This window comes from Eurytemora carolleeae, unplaced genomic scaffold, assembly GCF_000591075.1.
Source record: "Eurytemora carolleeae unplaced genomic scaffold, Eaff_2.0 scaffold171, whole genome shotgun sequence".
In the NCBI taxonomy this organism is placed as follows: domain Eukaryota; kingdom Metazoa; phylum Arthropoda; class Copepoda; order Calanoida; family Temoridae; genus Eurytemora; species Eurytemora carolleeae.
This window is the reverse complement of record NW_019396135.1, coordinates 83,579-105,284: the sequence shown is the minus strand read 5'-3', so window position 1 is coordinate 105,284 and position 21,706 is coordinate 83,579. Positions and strand designations below refer to the sequence as shown.

Here is a 21,706-nt window from a genome sequence, read left to right as displayed (position 1 = left end):
ACATATTGGTGACCTGGTTTACCTGGGACATATTGGTAAGCTGGTTTACCTGGGACATATTGATGACCTGGTTTACCTGGGACATATTGATGACCTGGGTTACCTGGGACATATTGATGACCTGGTTTACCTGGGACATAATGATGACCTAGTTTACCTGGGGCCAATTAGTGAGCTGGTTTACCTGAGACATATTGGTAAGCGCATTGTGGGAAATGTTGAGAAGGAAAGTGTAGCTGACTTCATCAAACGCTTCCTTTAGCAAGAACAATAAGACTCGATGCCTCCTAATCTTGTATTCATAATTTTTCTTCATTTTAACAATTTTTTTAAACCTTCCAAAATTTGGGGTTTTGAAAAACAACCCACACACATATTGGTGCCAAAAAATACAATGTTTAATAGCCAGTAAAATTAATATTGTACTGTTCCTGTTGAATGTTAGTAAGGTTATTGTAGGACAAATCTAGCGAAAAATTTCTACACTCTGTAAATGTTCCGTCAACAAGTTCACCTGATAACAGTCAACATTGTTTTAATATACTTTTGATAAAAAAAAAGGTAAATGTCATCCAAATTAATAACTTCCTTTCTCTATTTACAAATTTTTCAGGAACCAGTCAAAAAAAGTAGTTCAAAATAGAAAATTAAAGTTCAATTTAAGTTTTTTTGGAAAAAAGAACTTTCATAAAATGTCACCTAACAAAAGGGGAAATGGAGATAAGCTCATCGCTAATACATATATATTTACAGTCAATCGCGTACACAGGGGAGGTGGCAAGGGGCAGTGCCCCCCTAGAACTCAGAGTTATAAATAACACTTTTCAAATCTGAAACTGAAGAGTTAAAGAACGAAAAAAAATAGTTTGCTGTTTTTTTTTTTGTTTAAAGGAGAAATAAAGTAGTACTTGCAAGGTAATCGGACTGTATGCAGTACCTTAAAAGTATCCAAGAAGTCAAATGTTTTGAATTTACAGTTTAAATTTTGCCTCCTCGCCCTTCGAAGCTCTTACGGGGGACCAACAAATGTGTTGCTCCCCCTAGATTTATTTCTGTGTTCGTTGTTTATAGCTGGCCAAATGGTTGAACCAAATTGGCTGAATTTTTTTCGGTAACCCTTGATTACCCTTGAAAAGAGTACCCTGGGATTAACATAGACTTAAAAAATTTGCCTTTTTGAATTAAATTTTTTTTTTTCCAAAATAAATTTTTTTAGTTTTCTCCAAAATTCGAAATTTTTTATCTCAAAATTCAAAATTTTTTCGGGCAACGCCGAGCCCTTCAGCTAATTAAACATAAAATTAAAAATGAAAATAACAATGTTTTCCTATTTGGTTGTGGGACATATTAACAATTGCCTGGTACAAACCACCAAAGGAACTTGTAGAGACCTAGAGAATATAATGATTAATAAAAACAATGAAAAGTTATTCTTTCTATGAATTTAAAGTCATATCACAGCTCAGATCTAAACCCGGAAAAGTTAAAATAAATTTTTAATTTGAAAGTTAAGGTAAAATATTTACTTGGATCGACCCCCCCCCCCTCTTCCTTTACAACTTTTTTATTACTTCTCATGTTTCATGAGAAAGCATGCTTAATCTTAGTTCTTTTGAAAAAAAAATCTTTAAAGAAAATTCTATTCTCCGACGTAATTCAATATTGGGGTAGAAGTTTTGAAGAGAGAAATCAAGGATTTTGAGGAAGTCTATCTTTAAAAGAAGAACGCTTTAGGTCTGCACTTTACAAAAGTGCAAAACCAGCACAAAGTGTCTTTTACTTCTTGTTTTGCATCAGATGTGTGCTATAGCCTTTGAGTTTTGCATCAGATGTGTGTTGGTTAACCATTTTGTGTTTTGCATCAGATGTGTGTTAGCTAACATTTTTTGGGTTTTGCATCAAATATGTGTTAGTTAAACATTTTGTGTTTTGCATCAGATGTATGTTAGTTAAACATTTTGTGTTTTGCATCAGATAGGTGTTAGTTAAACATCTTGTGTTTTGCATCAGATGTGTGTTAGTTTAACATTTGTGTTTTGCATCAGATGTGTGTTAGTTAAACATTTTGTGTTTTGTATCAGATGTGTGTTAGTTAAATATTTTGTGTTTTGCATCAGATGAGTGTTAGTTAAACATTTTATGTTCTGCATCAGATGTGTGTTAGTTAAACATTTTATGTTTTGTATCGATGTGTTTTATTAAAACATTTTGTGTTTTGCATCAGATGTGTGTTAGTTAAACATTTTGTGTGTTTGCATCAGATGTGTTTTAGTTAAACATTTTATGTTTTGTATCGATGTGTGTTAGTTAAACATTTTGTGTTTTGCATCAGATATGTGTTTGTTAAACATTTTGTGTTTTGCATCAAATGTGTCTGCTTTATAATATTTTGTGGAGTGTGTACCCAATAATATAACTGAGTCTGAAATTTAAAAGAGTATCGTTGAACGAAACTCCAGAGTTTCCTTTTTGGGGGTCTTAACTTTTGTGTAGATTTTGATTTAAGAGATTTTAAAAAATGGAGAATAAGAAGAAATAAAATAAAATAATATTTCATCACAAAAATATTGATGTCCACAAAACTAGTTAACCCCATTCGTAAAACCCGGGTTCCAAAACTGTTTTTCATAACGATACGCTGTCTTAAGTTTTGAGCTCTGAACACTGTACACTGTACAGTGTACAGTGTTCATTATAATAAGCTTCAAATTCATTTTTTAAACAACTTAGTAAAAATAAATATAAAATTCAAACTGGAAGCTAAAATATCATGTTCATAAATTCAAATATATAGTATAAGAAGTTAAAAATGCAAATTTTCTTAACATCTGATAAGAATTTAAATTTCATAATTCTCTTTAATCTGCAGAAAGACTTGGATAAGAAACCATAGAAAATCAGGGGAAGATATTTTCCCAGCACATATCTATATATCTATCTATCCTGGACTGTGGCCTAAAAACTTCATAAGGCTACTAAACCACTCGGGTTCAATTCTTTTTGGAAACTCACAACGATCGTTTTTTCAAAAACGACCATTTTTATAAAGTTCGTCGTTTCGTTAACGATCTTTAATGACAAACCTTCGTTAACGATCGTTAACGACGATCCTTAGTTAACATAATTGTCAATAAAATTTTATTGTTCTAAAACGATCGTTTTTTCAAAAGCGATCGTTTTTATAAAAAAACAATCGCATAAAAAACGGTCGCAAATCGTTGTTATAAAAACGATCGTTTTCAAAAACGATCGTTATTCGTTTTCTAAAAGTTCAGAATGAGTGGGTCGTTTTTAAAAACGATCGTTTTTTTTCTGAAAACGAAACGATCGTTTTTGAAAACGATTGAAAAACAAAACAAGAAACAATTGTTTAACAATCGCTTTCAAAACCGAATAGCAACCCTACTCACAACTCAAAAAGGGATAATTGCTTGAATAATTTGAAAATGTGGCCTGGGAGAAATGCGTTTTTTTGAAAATTCACCGATACAAACGAAAAATCCGCGAAAGTTTTAGTACAATGAAAGAAGGACGACTTGTAAATTAACATTTAAAAGGTAAAAGATAACCTTACCCTAAAAATACCAATTTTTTGGAATTTGCACTATACACTTTATTAAAAACTACCTTTTTTATTTGGTTTCTAGAAACATCTAGAGTGTCCACATATGTAAGACCATCAAATATCTAAAAAAAACAGTTAAGTGATTAATAATTCTCGAGTTTCTTTGATTTATGTAAGATTGAGAAAAAAATCTTAAGGTTTTTAATAAATATTACCTGATAAGGTATTTCAGTCAGCTGGTTTCCAGACAAGTATATTCCGCTGACCCTGTCACAAACAAAATATAAGTACGTAAATTGTAAATCCTTAAAAATCATTCCTCTGATGGGAAGGATGTTTTGAGGTGATAGATGTAAACATTCGACTTAAATTAACTTTTTTAAAATATATTATGTAAAAAACGGAAAAATATAAGAAAATCTTGAAAATTTTGATTTTCTGCTAAGTTACTATATAGCAGTGAATATTAGAGTATACTCAATTATTGCATAAAATTAATTTGTTGAGAAAAGGGCAAAGAAAAAGTTTTGATACCTGAGATTATTAAAGGCTTGTCTCCCAATACTAGCTATTTGATTATCTTCCAGGTATAACCGGCGAAGGTATCTCATACCTAAATAGTAATATTAAAACTATTCAATACTTAATTAATTCAAGCTAAGTCTAGAGTAAACATAAAGGGTTATCATCCACTAAGGATGCAACTTCATTACAACGTTCAGATCATAAAACTTTAAATGTTTTAGGTCGTCATTATAGTCTCACCCTTCACACTATACCTCAAAATTAACCAATTAAATCACTTGAAAAGACATGAATCGAATTAGAATACAGGGTTACCCACAAAGGAAGAGACTGTAAAGACGACCGGAATCTCATAACATATGACAACTCCAAACCCTCAGCCTTGCGCAAAATCTTTTAATTGTAATATTTATGACTTCACGAAGAACGAAACAAGTTTAAAGTTACGGGGAACAATAAATATATAAATATATTATCTCTTCCTGCCTAACCATCTCTTCCTGCCTAACCATCTCTTCCTGCCTAACCATCTCTTCCTGCCTAACCATATCTTCCTGCCTAACCATATCTTTCTGCCTAACCATATCTTCCTGCCTAACCATATCTTCCTGCCAAACAATATATTCCTGCCTAACCATTTCTTCCTCCCTAATCATATATTCCTGCCTAACCATCTCTTCCTGCCTAACCATCTCTTCCTGTCTAACCATCTCTTCCTGCCTAACTATATCTTCCTGCCTAAACATATCTTCCTGCCTAACCATATATTCCTGCCTAACCATATCTTCCTGCCTAACCATCTCTTCCTGCCTAACCATATCTTCCTGACTAACCATCTCTTCCTGTCTAACCATATATTCCTGCCTAACCATATATTCCTGCCTAACCATATCTTCCTGACTAACCATCTCTTCATGCCTAACCATATATTCCTGCCTAACCATATCTTCCTGTCTAACCATATCTTCCTGCCTAACCATCTCTTCCTGCCTAACCATATTTTCCTGCCTTTCCATATCTTCCTGCCTAACCATCACTTCCTCCCATCTAACTGTAAAAGACTTGGTAAAGAACGGGGACAAGATAAGATGAAAACTGAGTGAAGGAGATTATATGGATTTAATTCAGGAATAAATTAATCTTGAAAAACAGAAAAAAAATGGAGAAAAGAATTTTTTAAAATTAGCCCAAAATTCGGAATAAATAGTTTGCAACCAATTTTAGGATTGTTATTTAAAGCTTAATAACAAAATTAATTATATTTTTTTAAGAACACGAAGTTTCATTTTTCATTAATTTAACCAAACTACGATAATCAATTTTAAATAAGCAGAGAAGTGAAAAACACCTATAATCAAATTTAATTTGGAAGAAATATATCAATGCAGCTAACAGAAGTATATCTAAAGTAAAGAAGTATATCTAAAGTAAAGAAGTATATCTAAATTAAAGAAGTATATCTAAAGTAAATTCCAAACAACAAATGGTAGCTGAGGCAAAACTACAAGTAAATTCATGTGTAGCAAATGGTATATTCGATTTTGTGAAAAAATGTTTTAGTTGAATCTGAAGAAAAAAGCAGCAGAGGAAATATAGGAATAGCAGTAAGTTTAGCTGAGCAAACTGCAGGAAAACTAAATTAAAACAGACACATAAAATTGCAGCAAAAATTGCACCGACCCTGGGTTGCAATTAGTCAAAGCTTTCAATACTGTTCCAAATATATCATTTGATACGAGGAGCAACTAAAACAAGAAACATAAACGTAACGAGACGAACAAAACAAAAAATGATATTAGTGAACTCTATGATTTACTGAAGAATTTGCTAAACTTATCTCGTGGAACAATTTCTTTTATAAGAACAATAAATATTCCCAATACTTGGTTTTAGTAATATCACAGGGCACCAATAAACTCTAGAGTAGGAAGACGACATACAGAAACCGGTTAGAATTTCAAATGGTTCTATTAGCATTACAGGGCAATTGTGCAATTAACAAAAAAGGTGTTTTTCAAGCTACTGCACGGTAAAAATATTTTCTTTAAAACAACATTCAATCCAAATAGAAAACCATTTAATGGCGTCTTCCTATGCCATAGCTGAATGTAACATATTTTCTATGAGATAACAAAAAGAAATTCGTCTTAAATTATCAGAATTATCTCTTGGTTCATTTTATCTGAATATTATTACTCCTAGTCTGGGTAAGGGTTGAATCTGCCAACAATATATATAAGCAGAGAACAAACTTGGACACAAGTTTAAAGTTACGGGGAACAATAAATATATAAATATATAAATATATAAATATATTTACTTCAGAAACTAATTCAAGAAATAAAAAAGTAACATTCAGGGTTACTCAAAACAGTGCTTCAGATTTCAGAGACAGCTGTGAAACATTTATTCTATCTTTACATATTCATGATTTCCAGAACAACCAGTGCACATGTTCATTGTTCATTGTTCAATTCAAAAGATCGAATTCAACCTTCAGATCAATAAACTAACATGTTACAGGTCGTCACTGAAGTCTCATCCTTTGACTCATACTTTACCTTAAAATCTCTAGAAACAGGCAAGGTTAGAATTAGAATAGACCAGTGAAATAATATGGTTTCAACTTTTTATTGTCTTTAATATTCATTATAAATATTTGAATTACCTTTAACACTACTAGAGTCCAATCTTGTTATATTGTTAGAACCAAGGTGAAGAACAGCTGAAATAATAAGATAATCTTGTTATATTGTTAGAACCAAGATGAAGAACAGCTGAAATAATAAAATTAATTTTGTCAATTAATATTAAGCGGATCTAGATTTAAAACAGGAAATGCCCCTCTTTCTCTTGTCTTTAATCTTTTTTAAAATCTTATTCACTAAAAAACAAATAGTTAAGAATTATGGATAAAAATCAAAGTATATAACGACCCTCCATTTTCAAAGTGCCGATGGAGGTAGAGGAAAGTTTGGTGAGGTAGAGGAAAGATAATCTTGAAAAAAGGGGGGGGCCTCTTGAAAGAGAACCAATTTGGGGAGGGGGAGGTTTAAACTCGGTTTGTAAGATTGGGGCAAATGGGTTTGAAGACTATTGAAGGAATTGAAGGCAATGAGCGAGGGGTCGGGATGAAAGCATATAATGTATTCTAAAATGAAAGGGGGGTGTAGGGGGTTATACAAAGATGAATAAATCCAAGAATGAGAGAAGTATGAGGGGAGAGAGATCACTTAAATCAAACTGATTCAATTTCAAGTTTAATCAAAAAGTTAATATAAATCTAATTGGATCTTATGTTCAAATATGCAAATTTTTCACCTGCTCCTTTTAATTTCAAAAATTCAAAATCTATATAGGTTCAAATTCAAAATCTATATAGGTTCAAATTCAAAATCTATATAGGTTCAAATTCAAAATCTATATAGGTTCAAATTTAAAATCTATAAAGGTTCAAATTTTGAAATCATTACTTTCTAGTTGAGAAAATATAACCCTTTAAAATAAGAGGACCGTATAAAAATAACCTACCTAACAACTGGTTTCTACTGAACATCCTACTGTTGAAGGTTTCTATTCCGTTGTCGGTCAAATTAAGCCAAGTCAATTTCCGTAGTGGAGTGAAATAAGCCGGATCCAAGACGGATAATCTGAAGAAAAATAGTTAGTTCAAGTTAGTTTCCGAAGAGGAGTAAAATTGGACAAATAATCTAAAGGAAAACAGTTCGTCAAAGTTAGTTTAAGTAAGGAAAGTGAAGAAGGAGGGATTATCTGAATTATAAATAGTTTTATAAATTAGTTTCCGAAGATTTTTTAAATGGGACGAATAAAAAAACAGGTAATTTAAGTTAGTTTCCGTAATGAAGTAAAGTGGGACAGATAATATTAGTTTCCGTAGTGGAGTAAAGTGGGACAGATAATATTAGTTTCCGTAGTGGAGTAAAGTGGGACGGATAATATTAGTTTCCATAGTGAAGTAAAGTGGAACGGATAATATTAGTTTCGACATAAAAATAAGTAAAGTGGGGCGGATAATATTATTTTCTGTAGTGGAGTAAAGTGGGACGGATAATATTAGTTTCCGAAGAGATGAGTATTGAGTAAAGTGCGACGGATAATATTAGTTTCCATAGTGAAGTAAAGTGGAACGGATAATATTAGTTTCCATAGAGATGAGTAAAGTGGGGCGGATAATATTAGTTTTTATAGAGATGAGTAAAGAGGGACGGATAATATTAGTTTCTGTAGAGATGAGTAAAGTGGGGCGCATACTATTAGTTTTTATAGAGATGAGTAAAGTGCGACGGATAATTTTAGTTTCCATAGAGATGAATAAAGTGGGGCGCAAACTATTAGTTTTATAGAGATGAGTAAAGTTGGGCGGATAATACTAGTTTCAGTAAAGATGAGTAAAATGGGACGGATAATATTAGTTTCCGTAAAGATTAATAAAGAGGGACGGATAATATTAGTTTCCGTAAAGATGTGTAAAGAGGGACGGATAATATTAGTTTCCGAAAAGATGAGTAAAGAGGGACGGATAATATTAGTTTCCACAGAGTTAAGGAGTAAAGTGGGAGAGATTATCTGAAGAAAAAACATCAGTTTAAGGAGTTCAAGTCTATTTCCGTATCAGAGTAAAGTAGGACGAATTTAAGGCCAGATAACTTATGGAATGGACCTGGTTTTTGCTAAATTTAGATTCTTTTGAGAAAATATACCTGTTATGTGCTAGATATAAACCTGTTATGTGCTAGATATATACCTGTTATGTGTAGATATATACCTGTTATGTGCTAGATATATACCTGTTATGTGCTAGATATATACCTGTTATGAGTAGAAATATACCTGTTATGTGCTAGATATATACCTGTTATGTGTAGATATATACCTGTTATGTGCTGGATATATACCTGTTATGTGCTAGATATAAACCTGTTATGTGTAGATATATACCTGTTATGTGCTAGATATATACCTGTTATGTGCTAGATATATACCTGTTATGTGCTAGATATATACCTGTTATGTGTAGATATATACCTGTTATGTGCTAGATATAAACCTGTTATGTGCTAGATCAAGTAGTTCTAGTGATGTTCCAAAATCATATGTTCCTTTTTCGACATCAGTAATATTGTTGTTGTAAAGTCTAAGAAACTTGAGACCCCTCTGACCTATGAAGAAAAAAATATTTTAAATTTTCAAATGAGGGTGATTCGCGCCCTTTTTTCATTCAAGAAAAGTAAATGCGTATCTAATAAACAAACAAAAAACATTATTTTAAGTTTCATTCGATTCAACTATCATTTAAAGTCTTATAAAGCTGCAGTAATTCCAAGACATTTTAATCGGAACTTAACAAAAAAAAGGGTGTTTAAATGTAATACAATATACATTATACATTATAAATACAACTTTATATATTCATGTATATAAAAAATTATATCAGTCATTATTTTTATCATAATTTACCAAACCTTAACTGTTTACGATCTTACGAAGAATTGGTACGTTTCAAATTATTCTATCAGTCACGAAGCCGAATTTAATAAATTTGAGCTGCGGTTTAAATTTAAGCCACGGCTCAAATATGGTTGGTTCCACTTAAAGTTGTATTAAATTTTTCAAGATTTAAGCCGGCGCTCAATTGAAACCGGTTTTTGGGGGATTTGAGACGCGGACAATGGGTGTGTTTATTGTAAATTTACTTGAGAATTCAAGCCCCCCCCCCTCCTGTTAAATTTTTTTTTCGCATAAGGTGGGTTTTCTTAAAATAGGTTTTATTTGCTGAATTGGGGAAAATAAATACATTTTTGGAAAAATGAAAAAAAAACTTAACTTTCGAATTTTAATTATTTTAATTTGTCATCCAAGATCTTTAAAAATAGATTTTCTTAAAAATAGAGGTGTACCCCCCCCCCCACCTCTGGATTCATGTTCCCTGTTTAAATGAACTTTTAACCTCCTGTCTCCTCCCTAGGGTCTAGTTAAACCTAACTATTCCTTTTCTAAGTTTCAAAACTTCATATTCATCCAGAGTAGAGAGGAGCAATTCAAGTTTCAAATCTGCCTCTCCGCTCGTTAGGATTCTAACCTCTCCAGAATAATTTGTCCTAACAAAACTGCCTCTTCCATAACATACTTTTCCTGCTCATCTAGCTTTTATTACAACATGTACCTATTTCTAAACATACTTTCCATCCAGAACTAACCTAACACACATGTTTCTTCCTTACCATAACCTTCCTAACAATCAAAAGTAAACAAATATTTCAAAATAAAACCTGCAAAGCTGGATTTGTCTGGTGTCTGAATCCTAAAATTAGATTTTTTTAAATAAAAAAAAATTGTAAAAAAATTATGAAAATAAATTTCTCTGTGATGTTCGAGTTTCAATTTTAAACGGGAAATAGATTACAAGATTAAAGGAAAAAATCAAATTAGAATTTATGTAAAACATTTTCTTAAAAGACTTGTCAGAAAAGTTAAAAATATATTTTTTTAAATGTTCTCCTACCTTGAGTTTGAAAGCTGAATAGTTTCTAGTTTTGAAAGCCCCAGAAAGGAGTTAGCAGGGATAGAGCTTAAATCACTAAAATAATGTTAAATAAAATTTTTTTTTGCAAAAATCGACTGAATATCGAATTATTTTTTCAAACTTTGTTTTGTATGCATTTAATGTTTTTAAAAATACTTTATTATGAAATGATTTTTGAAAGTTATGTCTATTTGTTTTTCTAAAGCGAATATCAATCTATAAAAAACTTGATACTGGTTTGGATATTAACTATTTAAATTTTATAACATGTCAATGGTTCACATTAATCTATAAAGTAATCTCAATGGTTCAGATTTATCTTTAAAACCTGTCTATGGTTCAGATTAATCTATATAAACATGTCTTTGGTTCAGATTAAAATATAAAAACATGTCTATGTTTTAGATTTATCTACAGAGACATGTTTTGGTTCAGATTGATCAATAAAAAAAACATGTTTATGAATCTGATTACTCCATAGTTTTGATTAGACAACAAAAACCTGTCTTTGGTTCAGATTAATCTACAAAAACATTTCTGTCTATGGTTCAGATTAATCTATATTAACTTAACATGTCTATGGTTCAGACTAATCTATATTATCATGTCTTTGGTTCAAATTAATCTACAATTAAAAATGTTCATGGTTCAGACTAATCTATATTAACGTGTTTATGGTTTAGATTAATTTGTATTAACACGTCTTTGGTTCAGATTAATCTACAAAAACATGTCTATTGTTCAGATTAATATATATTAACATGTCTTTGGTTCAAATTAATCTACAATTAAAAATGTTCATGGTTCAGATTAATCAATAAAAACATGTCCTTGGTTATGACTAATCTATAAAAAATGTCTAAAGTTCAGATTAATCTATAAAACATGTCTATGGTTCAGATTAATATATAAAACGATGTCTATGGTTCAGATTAATATATAAAACGATGTCTATGGTTCAGATTAAGGTATAAAACATGTTTTATGGTTTAGACTAATCTATTCATAAACATGTCTATGTCTGACTATTCTGTTTTAAGAATACTGGCAATCCCAATGGTAGCATTTACTGAATATATTGAGGAAAACTAGAGAATATATAAAAACATGGATATAGGGTGACACATATTCTAAAGAATGTTTTATACAAGATACAAACCAAATTAAGCACAAACACAACAAAAACTATGATTTCTGCTCAGGCCCGTCACTGAAAGTTATTGTTGAGGTGGGGGGGGGGGGGGGGGGTGCCGCAGAAAAAAAATTCTCAGATGTGCGACACATTTTTATGAAGCATTAGGGTAAATCTAGCTCAATTACAAAATTTTAGCATTTTAAAATTATTTTCCTAAATGGGCCAACCATTTTACTCTTTATTTGCCATTTTTGGCCTTTTTTAACTATTCTCGGCTAAATAGGGTTAACTGTCCATTTTTAGGGGATTTTGAAGAGTGATACCATTTTGGTTAAAACGATTTTGACAATTTTATTTCGATTTTATGTTTTTGATGGTCAAATATTTAGAAAAAGGGGAAAAAAACGCGTGTTTTTATACCTTTCGTCAGCTACATCTGGAAGTGGTTAAAGTATTTTTTATTTCAAACTCTTCACAATATTATTTGAAAATATTTTGACAGTTCAGAAATGGCCTAAAAATGCTTTATTGACAAGTTTAGAGGCAAATCTACAGGTATTGGCCAAAAAATCCATTAAAAAAAACTTTTCCAGTGCAATTATTATTAATTTTAAGTATAAATAAGCTAAAAAACTAATATTTTTCTTAAAAGCTGCAATTACATTCATTGTCCTATTCAAAAAAAAAGAAAACATGATTTCCCTAATATTTACAGGATTATCTACGATTATATCGCCTGTATAGAGAGATTAATATTTACAGGATTATCTACGATTATATCGCCTGTATAGAGAGATTAAAGGATATAAAATGGTTCAGATAAAAAGAAGAATATTGCTCATAGTCGTCATAGCCTCAGTCATAATGTAAATTGTTTTTTTTTGTGAATCTCATTTTTTATTTATCTTGTTTTTAAACACACGGGAATTTTCATATCATTTTTAGGTGTTTTGACCTAACCTTTTTTTGGCACAGATCATTTTAGAATTTGCCTTTTATATCTTCAAATATAGCTAACCCTGATGAATTTTTAAGTATTTAAATCATGTTTCAAAAAGAGCTTTATGACTATTTCCATGTCACCTTCCATGCAGTGATGTCAATGCCCGATTCACATCGGTACCCTTGAAACCTTCATTTGATCATTATTGCAGTAGATATTGTGGTTTTTCTAGCTTTAAACATTTAAATTCTAATAATTGTTAAATTTTTTCCTGTCGTAAAAATGCGTTAGTCACATTTGTAGATAAACCAAAATCGAAATTGACAGTTTTCAAAATTATAAAGATTAAAATATAATTCAAACGTAATCAGACAAAGCTTTCAATGGTAATGTTGGAATCGGACTTTTTTTATTTTTGCAGTTAGGATCACTTGAAATTACTCTTACAGTCCCTTTATAAATTTGATTTAAAGATCCTCAATAGATGAGAACTTCAAGAAGTTCAGGAAGAGATTGATTACCTGGAATATATGATGAGAACCTGAAGATTAGGAAGGGATTGATTACCTGGAATCTATGATGAGATTAGGAAGGGATTGATTATCTGGAATATATTGAAGATTAGGAAGGGATAGATTACCTGGAATCTATGATGAGAACTTGAAGATTAGGAAGGGATTGATTACCTGGAATCTAAAATGAGAACCTGAAGATTAGGAAGGGATTGATTACATGGAATCTATGATGAGAACCTGAAGATTAGGAAGGGATTGATTACCTGGAATCTAAAATGAGAACCTGAAGATTAGGAAGGGATTTATACCTGGAATATATAATGAGAACCTGAAGATTAGGAAGGGATTGATTACCTGGAATATATAATCAGAAGCTGAAGATTAGGAAGGGATTTATTACCTGGAATATATAATGAGAACCTGAAGAATAGGAAGGGATAGATTACCTGGAATCTATAATGAGAACCTGAAGATTAGGAAGGGATTGATTACCTGGAATCTATAATGAGAACTTGAACATTAGGAAGGGATTAATTACCTGGAATCTATAATGAGAACTTGAAGTTCAGGAAGGTATTGTATCGCTCCAGCAGGGAAAACCTCCAATCTGAAAAAAAAATATTCTAGACCTTGACTAAAACACTTGAATGTTAAAATTTGTATCTGGATATTAGTCATATGAAAAAGGAATTAAATTTGTCCTTATTGATCAGAATAGTGCATAAGATTAAACCTACCTAGAGTTAAGGATCTCCAGGTGTACTATATTTAACCCAACCTGGAGAAATGTATCATTTGAGATCTCTACCAATGGAGTATCCTGAAAAAAAAGAATGTGTCAACGGCAACATAACAATTTGTGAAAAGTATTCTCAAGTGAGAAATACAGGGGTGTATATTTTTCTCAAATAATCACCTGACCCCCCACTCCCCTTTTTAAATTTTTTTTCCCAGTTGCTCGGAGCGCTTTTTTTTTTAGAATTTAATTGCTGAAATAAATATCCCTGGAGAAATAAAATATTAGCACCTGGAAATAAATTATAATGAAGTGGGACACGGAATAGAATTATCGAGTAAATTTCCGGTATAAAGAAAATGGTATGGGGACGTTTGGAGGGGGGGGGGGGGGCGTGATATCAAACCTACGTAGTCTCAAAACCACCAAAAGTAAAAAAAAAGTATATTTTAAACAGACAGGAAATCCCACAGTGCACCTTTTCAGAAATAAGAAATTAATTCATGTTTAAAGATGCAAAAAAAGAAACCTTGAATAATGCAAATAGTTTCTCAGACAAATATGTTAAAAACTTGCAAGGTTTAACTTCTCATATGTTAAGTATGCCTGGTTTATGTTCAATGCATTTAAGTATTAGGAACTATTTTAAGTGTAGTGTTCAGTGTTCAGTGTTTAAATTTTCAAGATTTAAATGAACTTATTATTTGTGATTTAATTTCAATTTCGAGATATATATAACAATAGAAAACCCTTTCAGTTATAGTTACAATTTATAGAAGCATTTAACAACAACGTTTAAACCAAATACTTTTCGAGAAACTTCAGATCAAAAGATAAAAATACCAAAAAGCTTGTTCCCAATTTTTCTTAATAAAATGTATGAACAATCCCTAATTTCCTTGACCCCCCCCTCATTATACCCCGACTGGAAGGATAGCATCATACTCCGCCTGGAAGGATAGCATAATATCCCAACTGGAAGGATAGCATAATACCCCGACTGGAAGGATAGCATAGCATAATACCCCGACTACTGTGAAATATTTACTATACCAATATACAATGGGTGACCTCACCTATAAACTGCATTTTAAGGGTTAGTGGCCAATAAAAGTTATACGCCTTATTGATATGCATAATAAATTTATAATGCACGCAATGTACAGTGCTACCAATAAACCTGTGGAATATGATGACGACATATAGGCAATGCTTTATGAATTTGATGTTGTTTAAAAGCAAATAGTTTTACCAGTTGCAAAAAAACATATAAAGAGAAATAGGTCTGTGTACACTGCTCAAATATTATATTTCAAGTTGGTTAGACTATTTTAATCTAACAGTCGTCCTTCTTTACCAAAGTTGTATGGATCTCACTTACATTTACAATCTGTACCAAGAAATATTCAAAGAAATTAAATTGAACAGAATTAAGAAAATTTAAATGTTAATTTCTGATTTTAATATTAAAAGTTACCTTAATGATTATTTTTTGAACATCTAGGTTCCTAAAAACATCGCCGTAGAGTCGTTCCACATTACAGTTGGATATGGTCAGGCTAAGCAGCCTACAATACAATATAAAAGCTAAATTTTTAGTTAAAGGGAGTGCTCGAGAAAAGACTCTGACTTGATAAGAAAAAACAATTCACTGAGGTATCCTTTAAACCTTTGAAAAATTATAAAAATAAAAAACGGTTGTGAAATGGGCATCTAGCCCTCTTGAAAAAGGGATTACTTGAAATTACGTCTACAATCCCTTTAACAGAAACAAAACCTGCATCTACGGATGAAAATATATATATATATATATATATTGCATGATGAGGCAGAGACTGAGAGTGGTGAACAGGGTCAAACTAATCCATCCAAGTGCAAAGGTTAACAAGCCTGCAAATTCATCTGACCAAGCGCAACATTGCATCCGACATTTTCTTCTAGTAAACCATGTATTTTTTATTTAATAACCCGGTCTAAAATTACCGGTATTCTGCTACCTAAGGCAGAGTCGTATCAATTTTTACATATTAAATAAGGAAGTTTTTTAACGTCAGAAAAAAATGAGATTGCCCAACGTAGATTATATAAGGCACAAACATTTTCATCCCCTCCCCCGGAATGTGGGGGGGGAGGTGAGGATATCGGTCTTCATTTGGCGGATTTTACCCTCCTTGATACTTTTTCCCTAAAAATGCATGTTTTCCCCCTTTAAAATCATTAAACAACATTGCAGAGAAAAAAATCTCTTTAAAAAAACTAGATCGCATGTCCTTTATGAATTATGTATGGAATAAATTGCAAATAAACCAAGAGTACTCCTGTAGTGAACTGAATAGTGCTATACACCCCACCTGCCGTCTACAGTCTACAATCTACAGTCTACACATCTGCTTTAACTCATTAAATTTTAATAATAGTAATTTGGGCCCAAACCCTCTTCTTAAAAATGTAAATTGTATAAATCTTTTGAAATGGAGTTCCTCCCACCCTCCACAAACATGAAACATTTTTTAAATAATGGGTTATCTTCTCTTTATTTCGACTTATTTAACTAATTATATTTGCCATTTAAACGAGTCCATATAATATAAATAATAGCAAGTTCGCAGTTCAAAGCTCTAACAAGTCATATAGTTGCTCTCAATATCAAAGATAAGAGCTGAAGTACTCAATCCAATTATTTATGGTAAAAAGGAATTGAGTCTTTGCCACAAACGCTAATTTTCTTCTTTTCTACAGGGTGTCTCAAAAAAGGGGAATAAGGGACTAGATTGTAATCGGATTTTCAAGATTGGGACCATTTTTAAAATCTACGTACAGTTTCCGATTTAAAGATTCCAATTTTAGGCTTGTATATTTAAAATTACAATTTTATAGACTTCAACTGGAGCAATTAAATTTGATAAAAATAAAGATAATATCTGTTTGCACAATTTTTGACTTACAAGTATAAAATTGGGCTAATTAAATCGGAAATTGTGTGTAGATTTTAAAAAGACACCTTGTATATCTTTTTAAAACCAATGTGATAGACCTTTAATATATCAAACTGTGAATATCGTTACAGTTATTAGTCTATGATTAAAATATAAAAGGTTTACACATTTTCCATTATTCAAGATATGAATAATGGAAAATTTGAGTTTGTGTCAAAACGTTTTCTTCTTATTTTTTAACTTAGGTTTACTTAAGTCGAAATATAGTACTTACTTTGTATTCAATTGACTAAGTCCAACCGCCATACTTGCAAGATTAGTATTGTCACAAACAATATCTATTCCCTCATCACTGCCAGCTAGACACCTTAAAAATGCATTTTTTTTGTAGATTTTTTTCAGAGTAGATGATAATGATTATTTTTTTTCTTCATTTTTTAAGCTAGGATTTAGCGTAGCATATGAACAACTTGTTTTGTCATGATAATTTCCATACGTATACACTAGCTATACAATATACCATGCATAGACTTAAGTATGTATAGTTAGACTTGATTCATCTGAGCATCTTAGCATTAAAGAAAGCAAAGTCTTTAATGTAGTAACAGAGTGATTAAGGGGTTTAATGGTGTTCAACATGTACTTTTTTATGCTAACAATATCCTTACCAGTAACTTTCTTGATATTTTTTTACTTGCAAGAAAGCAAAGTTTTGAAACTAGTGAGAGTGTTTAAGAGGTTTTACATGGTATTTTGCAAAGACTTTTTAGTCTAAGATATGGGGGTCCAATGTCCATTGTCTATAACTAGTAACTTTCTTGACACATTGTTACTTACTTACAAGGGTGTAACTTTCTTGAATTATTGTTACTTACTTGCAAGGGTGTAACTTTTTTGAATCATTGTTACTTACTTGCAAGGGTGTAGCTTTCTTGAATCATTGTTACTTACTTGCAAGGGTGTAACTTTCTTATTGTTACTTACTTACAAGGGTGTAGCTTTCTTAAACCATTGTTACTTACTTGCAAGGGTGTAACTTTCTTAAACCATTGTTATTTACTTGCAAGGGTGTAACTTTCTTGAATCATTGTTACTTACTTGCAAGGGTGTAACTTTCTTAAACCATTGTTACTTACTTACTTGCAAGGGTGTAACTTTCTTAAAACATTGTTACTTACTTGCAAGGGTGTAGCTTTCTTAAACCATTGTTACTTACTTGCAAGGGTGTAACTTTCTTAAACCATTGTTACTTACTTGCAAGGGTGTAGCTTTCTTAAACCATTGTTACTTACTTGCAAGGGTGTAACTTTCTTAAAACATTGTTACTTACTTGCAAGGGTGTAACTTTCTTAAAACATTGTTACTTACTTGCAAGGGTGTAGCTTTCTTAAACCATTGTTACTTACTTGCAAGGGTGTAAAGTTCGTTCTGGACAAACATACTTCGGTGGGAGGGGCCAAACCCCACTTCCAGAACATAATTTTAGAGTTAACATCATCACTAAAATAAGAGAATATTAGACAAAACATAGATTACTCTGATAAGATCAAATCTTTCTGATCCCATTCTTCATGATCCCATCCGTCCTGATCCCATCCTCTCTGATTCTGTCCTTCTTCATCCCATCCTTTCTGATCCAACCCTTTCTGATTCCATCCTTTCTGATCATATCCTTCCAGATCCAATCCTTCAAGATCCAATCCTTCAAGACCCAATCCATCCAAGATCCAATCCATCCAGATCCAATCCATCCAGATCCAATCCATCCAGATCCAATCCAATCTTTCCTTATCACATCCTATCTGATCCTTTCCGTCAATTAAGCAATGGAATTAGGAAAAAAATTCAATTTTGTGTAATTACAATTGAGACTTCTGATAAGACTTTAAATCTGTGTTTTATTAATTTACCAGCCAGCATATACTTTTTTGGGGGGCATTCATGTGGAAAAAAAATTCCAATGTAAGGCAACTTTTTAAATACTCTTACTTTTCCATATGTCACTTGTGCGCATCAAAAATAAAAGTTAAAAAAGAGAATGTCTTTCCCCCACGTCATGCTAAAAACAGAAAGTGCAGTAAATTCACAGCAAAAACGTGATTTATACGCGGCATTAAGGATGTTTTCTAATGAACTCCTCTGGTTGGATCTGTTGTTGACAGTACTCCGCGAGAGTAATTAGCTCCTCCTGTCTCCGACAGCGGCGGAGCAGCTGGAAATATTTCCCCAAATTAATTGTCATAGCATTCATCGACGCTTTAATATTTCTAGTTTTTTAATATTAAGGGGAGTGTTCACGAAAATGAAAGGGGGTATAGGTTTACGGCGAAAAATAAGCGCAAAAGCTTCTAATCTTACTTCTATCTGATGCGTCTATATGAAGAAAATTGTTAAAAACGACTCACACCGAAGAACGCAGCGTCCATACAAATTCAGAAAGAAGCAACATTTAACACGGATCGTAAACAAATCAATTTTATTCCAAACAAATAATTCAAATATTACAAACAATAGTCATCGATTATTTTTCGACGCATTCGTATAATATTTCATAATATTTTTGATTTTTTTTAATAATTTTCGCTGGCGCTGGATTTTCGAACATTCCTGGAAAATATTAAAAAATGTCGTCTTCATTATCAAAAATCCTCGAAACAGGAATAAATGTTTTCAAACGTAACTCTCAGATCATGAAAAATACAAAATATTATGAAATATCAACTATTTACGAATGTGTCGAAAAATAGTCGATGATTATTGTTTGTAATATCTGAATGATTTGTTTGGAATTGAATTGATTTGTTTACGACCCGAGTTGAATGTTACATCTTTCTGAATTTGTATGGACGCTACGTTCTTCGATGTGAGTCGTTTTTAACAATTTTCTACTTATAGACACAACAGATAGAAATAAGATTAGTAGCGATAAAAAGCGCTTATTTTTCGCCGTAAACCTATACCCCCTTTCATTTTTCGTCAACACTCCCTTTAAAGTTAAAGAAAATAAGAAAATAATGACTAATTTTATTTCCATCAGATATATAGGTGAAACTATAACGACCACCTTCAACGAAAGTGAAAGAATACTTTCAACATTTCAAAAGTGTGTAAGGTTAAATAAGTTTGTTTTAATTCAACTTTGAAAAATCTTTCTTAAAAAAATGGGAAAATGAACCTAAAACGATCGTTAAAACACTTTCATTTTTTAATCGTTTTATGGGTCTTTTTTTGCATATATCTTCTGCTAGAGTCAATATTTAACATATATGAAGAAAGGCCAATATGTTTAGAATAAAACATTTTGAAAACATGTGCTTCTCTTGCATTATGCCACATTTTGATCCTAAAAGAAAAATTAGGCTAAATACGACCTAAAAACGACCAAATTGAAAGCATATCAATACTACCCGCCCCCCCCTTCCCCTTCCATCTTAAAATCTAACTGCGACCAATCTCCTTGAAATATATATCGGTTTCGCATATCTACATAAAACGTGCGTAAGGCCTTGAGCTCCATAATTTGCGTGAGTGCGTATCTGCGTATAATTGGCAAGATCAATCCCGGCAGACGAAAGCCCACTTAGTCTAGATGATTTACGGACAATGGTGCGTAATTATCATACATACCAACTTTTGGCGCAATTATGGGGGGGGGTGACTTCCGAGGGGAAGGGGGGGGGCTTGTCATTTAACCTTGAAATCTTTGTTGGTAAATAAAGTGGACTTTTGGTTACCAATATATTCTTTGAAAAAGAATCCCAAAATATATTAGTTCGATCCAATAATATCTATAATTTTTTAACCTTGAACCCCCTCCTTTACAAACCTTTAGTTACGCCTACAATAGATAACTGTATAACGCTATATAAATATTCCATGATTTTATTTTTGAGGACTTATTGAAACCTTTATCCTTGGGTTTCAAGTTCTACTGATTTAATGAGAGGGAAATGGGCAGGAAGGGACGTAACTGAAGGGAGGGCGAAGGGGCGCACGCCCCCCTGTGATCCTTCAGTGTGCCCCCCCCCCCTGTTGCACTCACACTGCTGAAAATGGACCATCAGGTTTCAAGTCAAAACACCTAAACATATTAATATTCAGTCTATTACTGAGTTATAATCTCAATTTTCAGAAAATGCCGCTTAGGGAATTTTCGCAAATTCATTTTAAAGATATCTCAGAAATCAAGTGCATTTACAGGTCTAAAATAAACGTAAATCTTGTTTAAAGACGTTAATATGCTTCTTCTCGGGTTTTTTACAACATTTTTGAAATGTTAATGACAGGGTCACAAATTTTGTAACTTTTTATGAACAGTCAAAAGACATATTAAAGTAAAAATCAAAGTCCAAAGTCAACTGCCTGACTGACTAAATACGGCCTGAATAAGTCATTTTGATCTGCTTTTAAGTTCCACTTCAACATCCCTTTTATAGGCAGTACTTAAACAGTCATGTACAGTTCACGTATGGCTTTACATTTTGCTAAAACGTGTCTTACAGACTGTTTCACAAAATCTGGAGTTTTCTGGTTATCACTGTAATTCATTTATTCAATTATTTAATTATATCTGCCCTGTTTCCTTTTGCAAATCTTAAACTAGTCTTTTTAGTTTTTTTACATAGATGTATTTTATTATAAAAATATAAAATAATTTGTTTTCAGATATTATTGTTAATTTTAACTGCATTGTTGATGGTAGTTCAATGATATGAAATTAAGCAATGAAAAATATTGTAACACGTTTTTTCTAAGCAAGGGGGCTGCAATTTCGTTTCACTCGGTGCGGTCCCCCCCCCCCCCCCCC

At 32.0% G+C, this 21,706-nt stretch overlaps 1 protein-coding gene across 1 annotated transcript in view; it reads right to left on the bottom strand.

Annotated features, from left to right (window-relative positions):
• The window catches only part of LOC111695981 (chaoptin), a 114,197-nt gene that overhangs the window by 37,281 nt on the left and 55,210 nt on the right, over positions 1–21,706 (bottom strand). Inside the window, exons 3-18 of the mRNA XM_023465479.1 lie at positions 18,306–18,399; positions 17,174–17,266; positions 15,441–15,531; positions 13,965–14,047; positions 13,766–13,834; positions 10,614–10,688; positions 10,381–10,412; positions 9,159–9,270; positions 7,622–7,740; positions 6,759–6,815; positions 4,100–4,178; positions 3,781–3,832; positions 3,628–3,687; positions 1,328–1,391; positions 432–514; positions 185–256 (exon numbers count right to left, since the gene is read on the bottom strand). Of these exons, the coding sequence (XP_023321247.1) occupies positions 185–256; positions 432–514; positions 1,328–1,391; positions 3,628–3,687; positions 3,781–3,832; positions 4,100–4,178; positions 6,759–6,815; positions 7,622–7,740; positions 9,159–9,270; positions 10,381–10,412; positions 10,614–10,688; positions 13,766–13,834; positions 13,965–14,047; positions 15,441–15,531; positions 17,174–17,266; positions 18,306–18,399 (1,235 nt within the window). The remainder of the gene's footprint in view (positions 1–184; positions 257–431; positions 515–1,327; positions 1,392–3,627; positions 3,688–3,780; positions 3,833–4,099; positions 4,179–6,758; positions 6,816–7,621; positions 7,741–9,158; positions 9,271–10,380; positions 10,413–10,613; positions 10,689–13,765; positions 13,835–13,964; positions 14,048–15,440; positions 15,532–17,173; positions 17,267–18,305; positions 18,400–21,706) is intronic.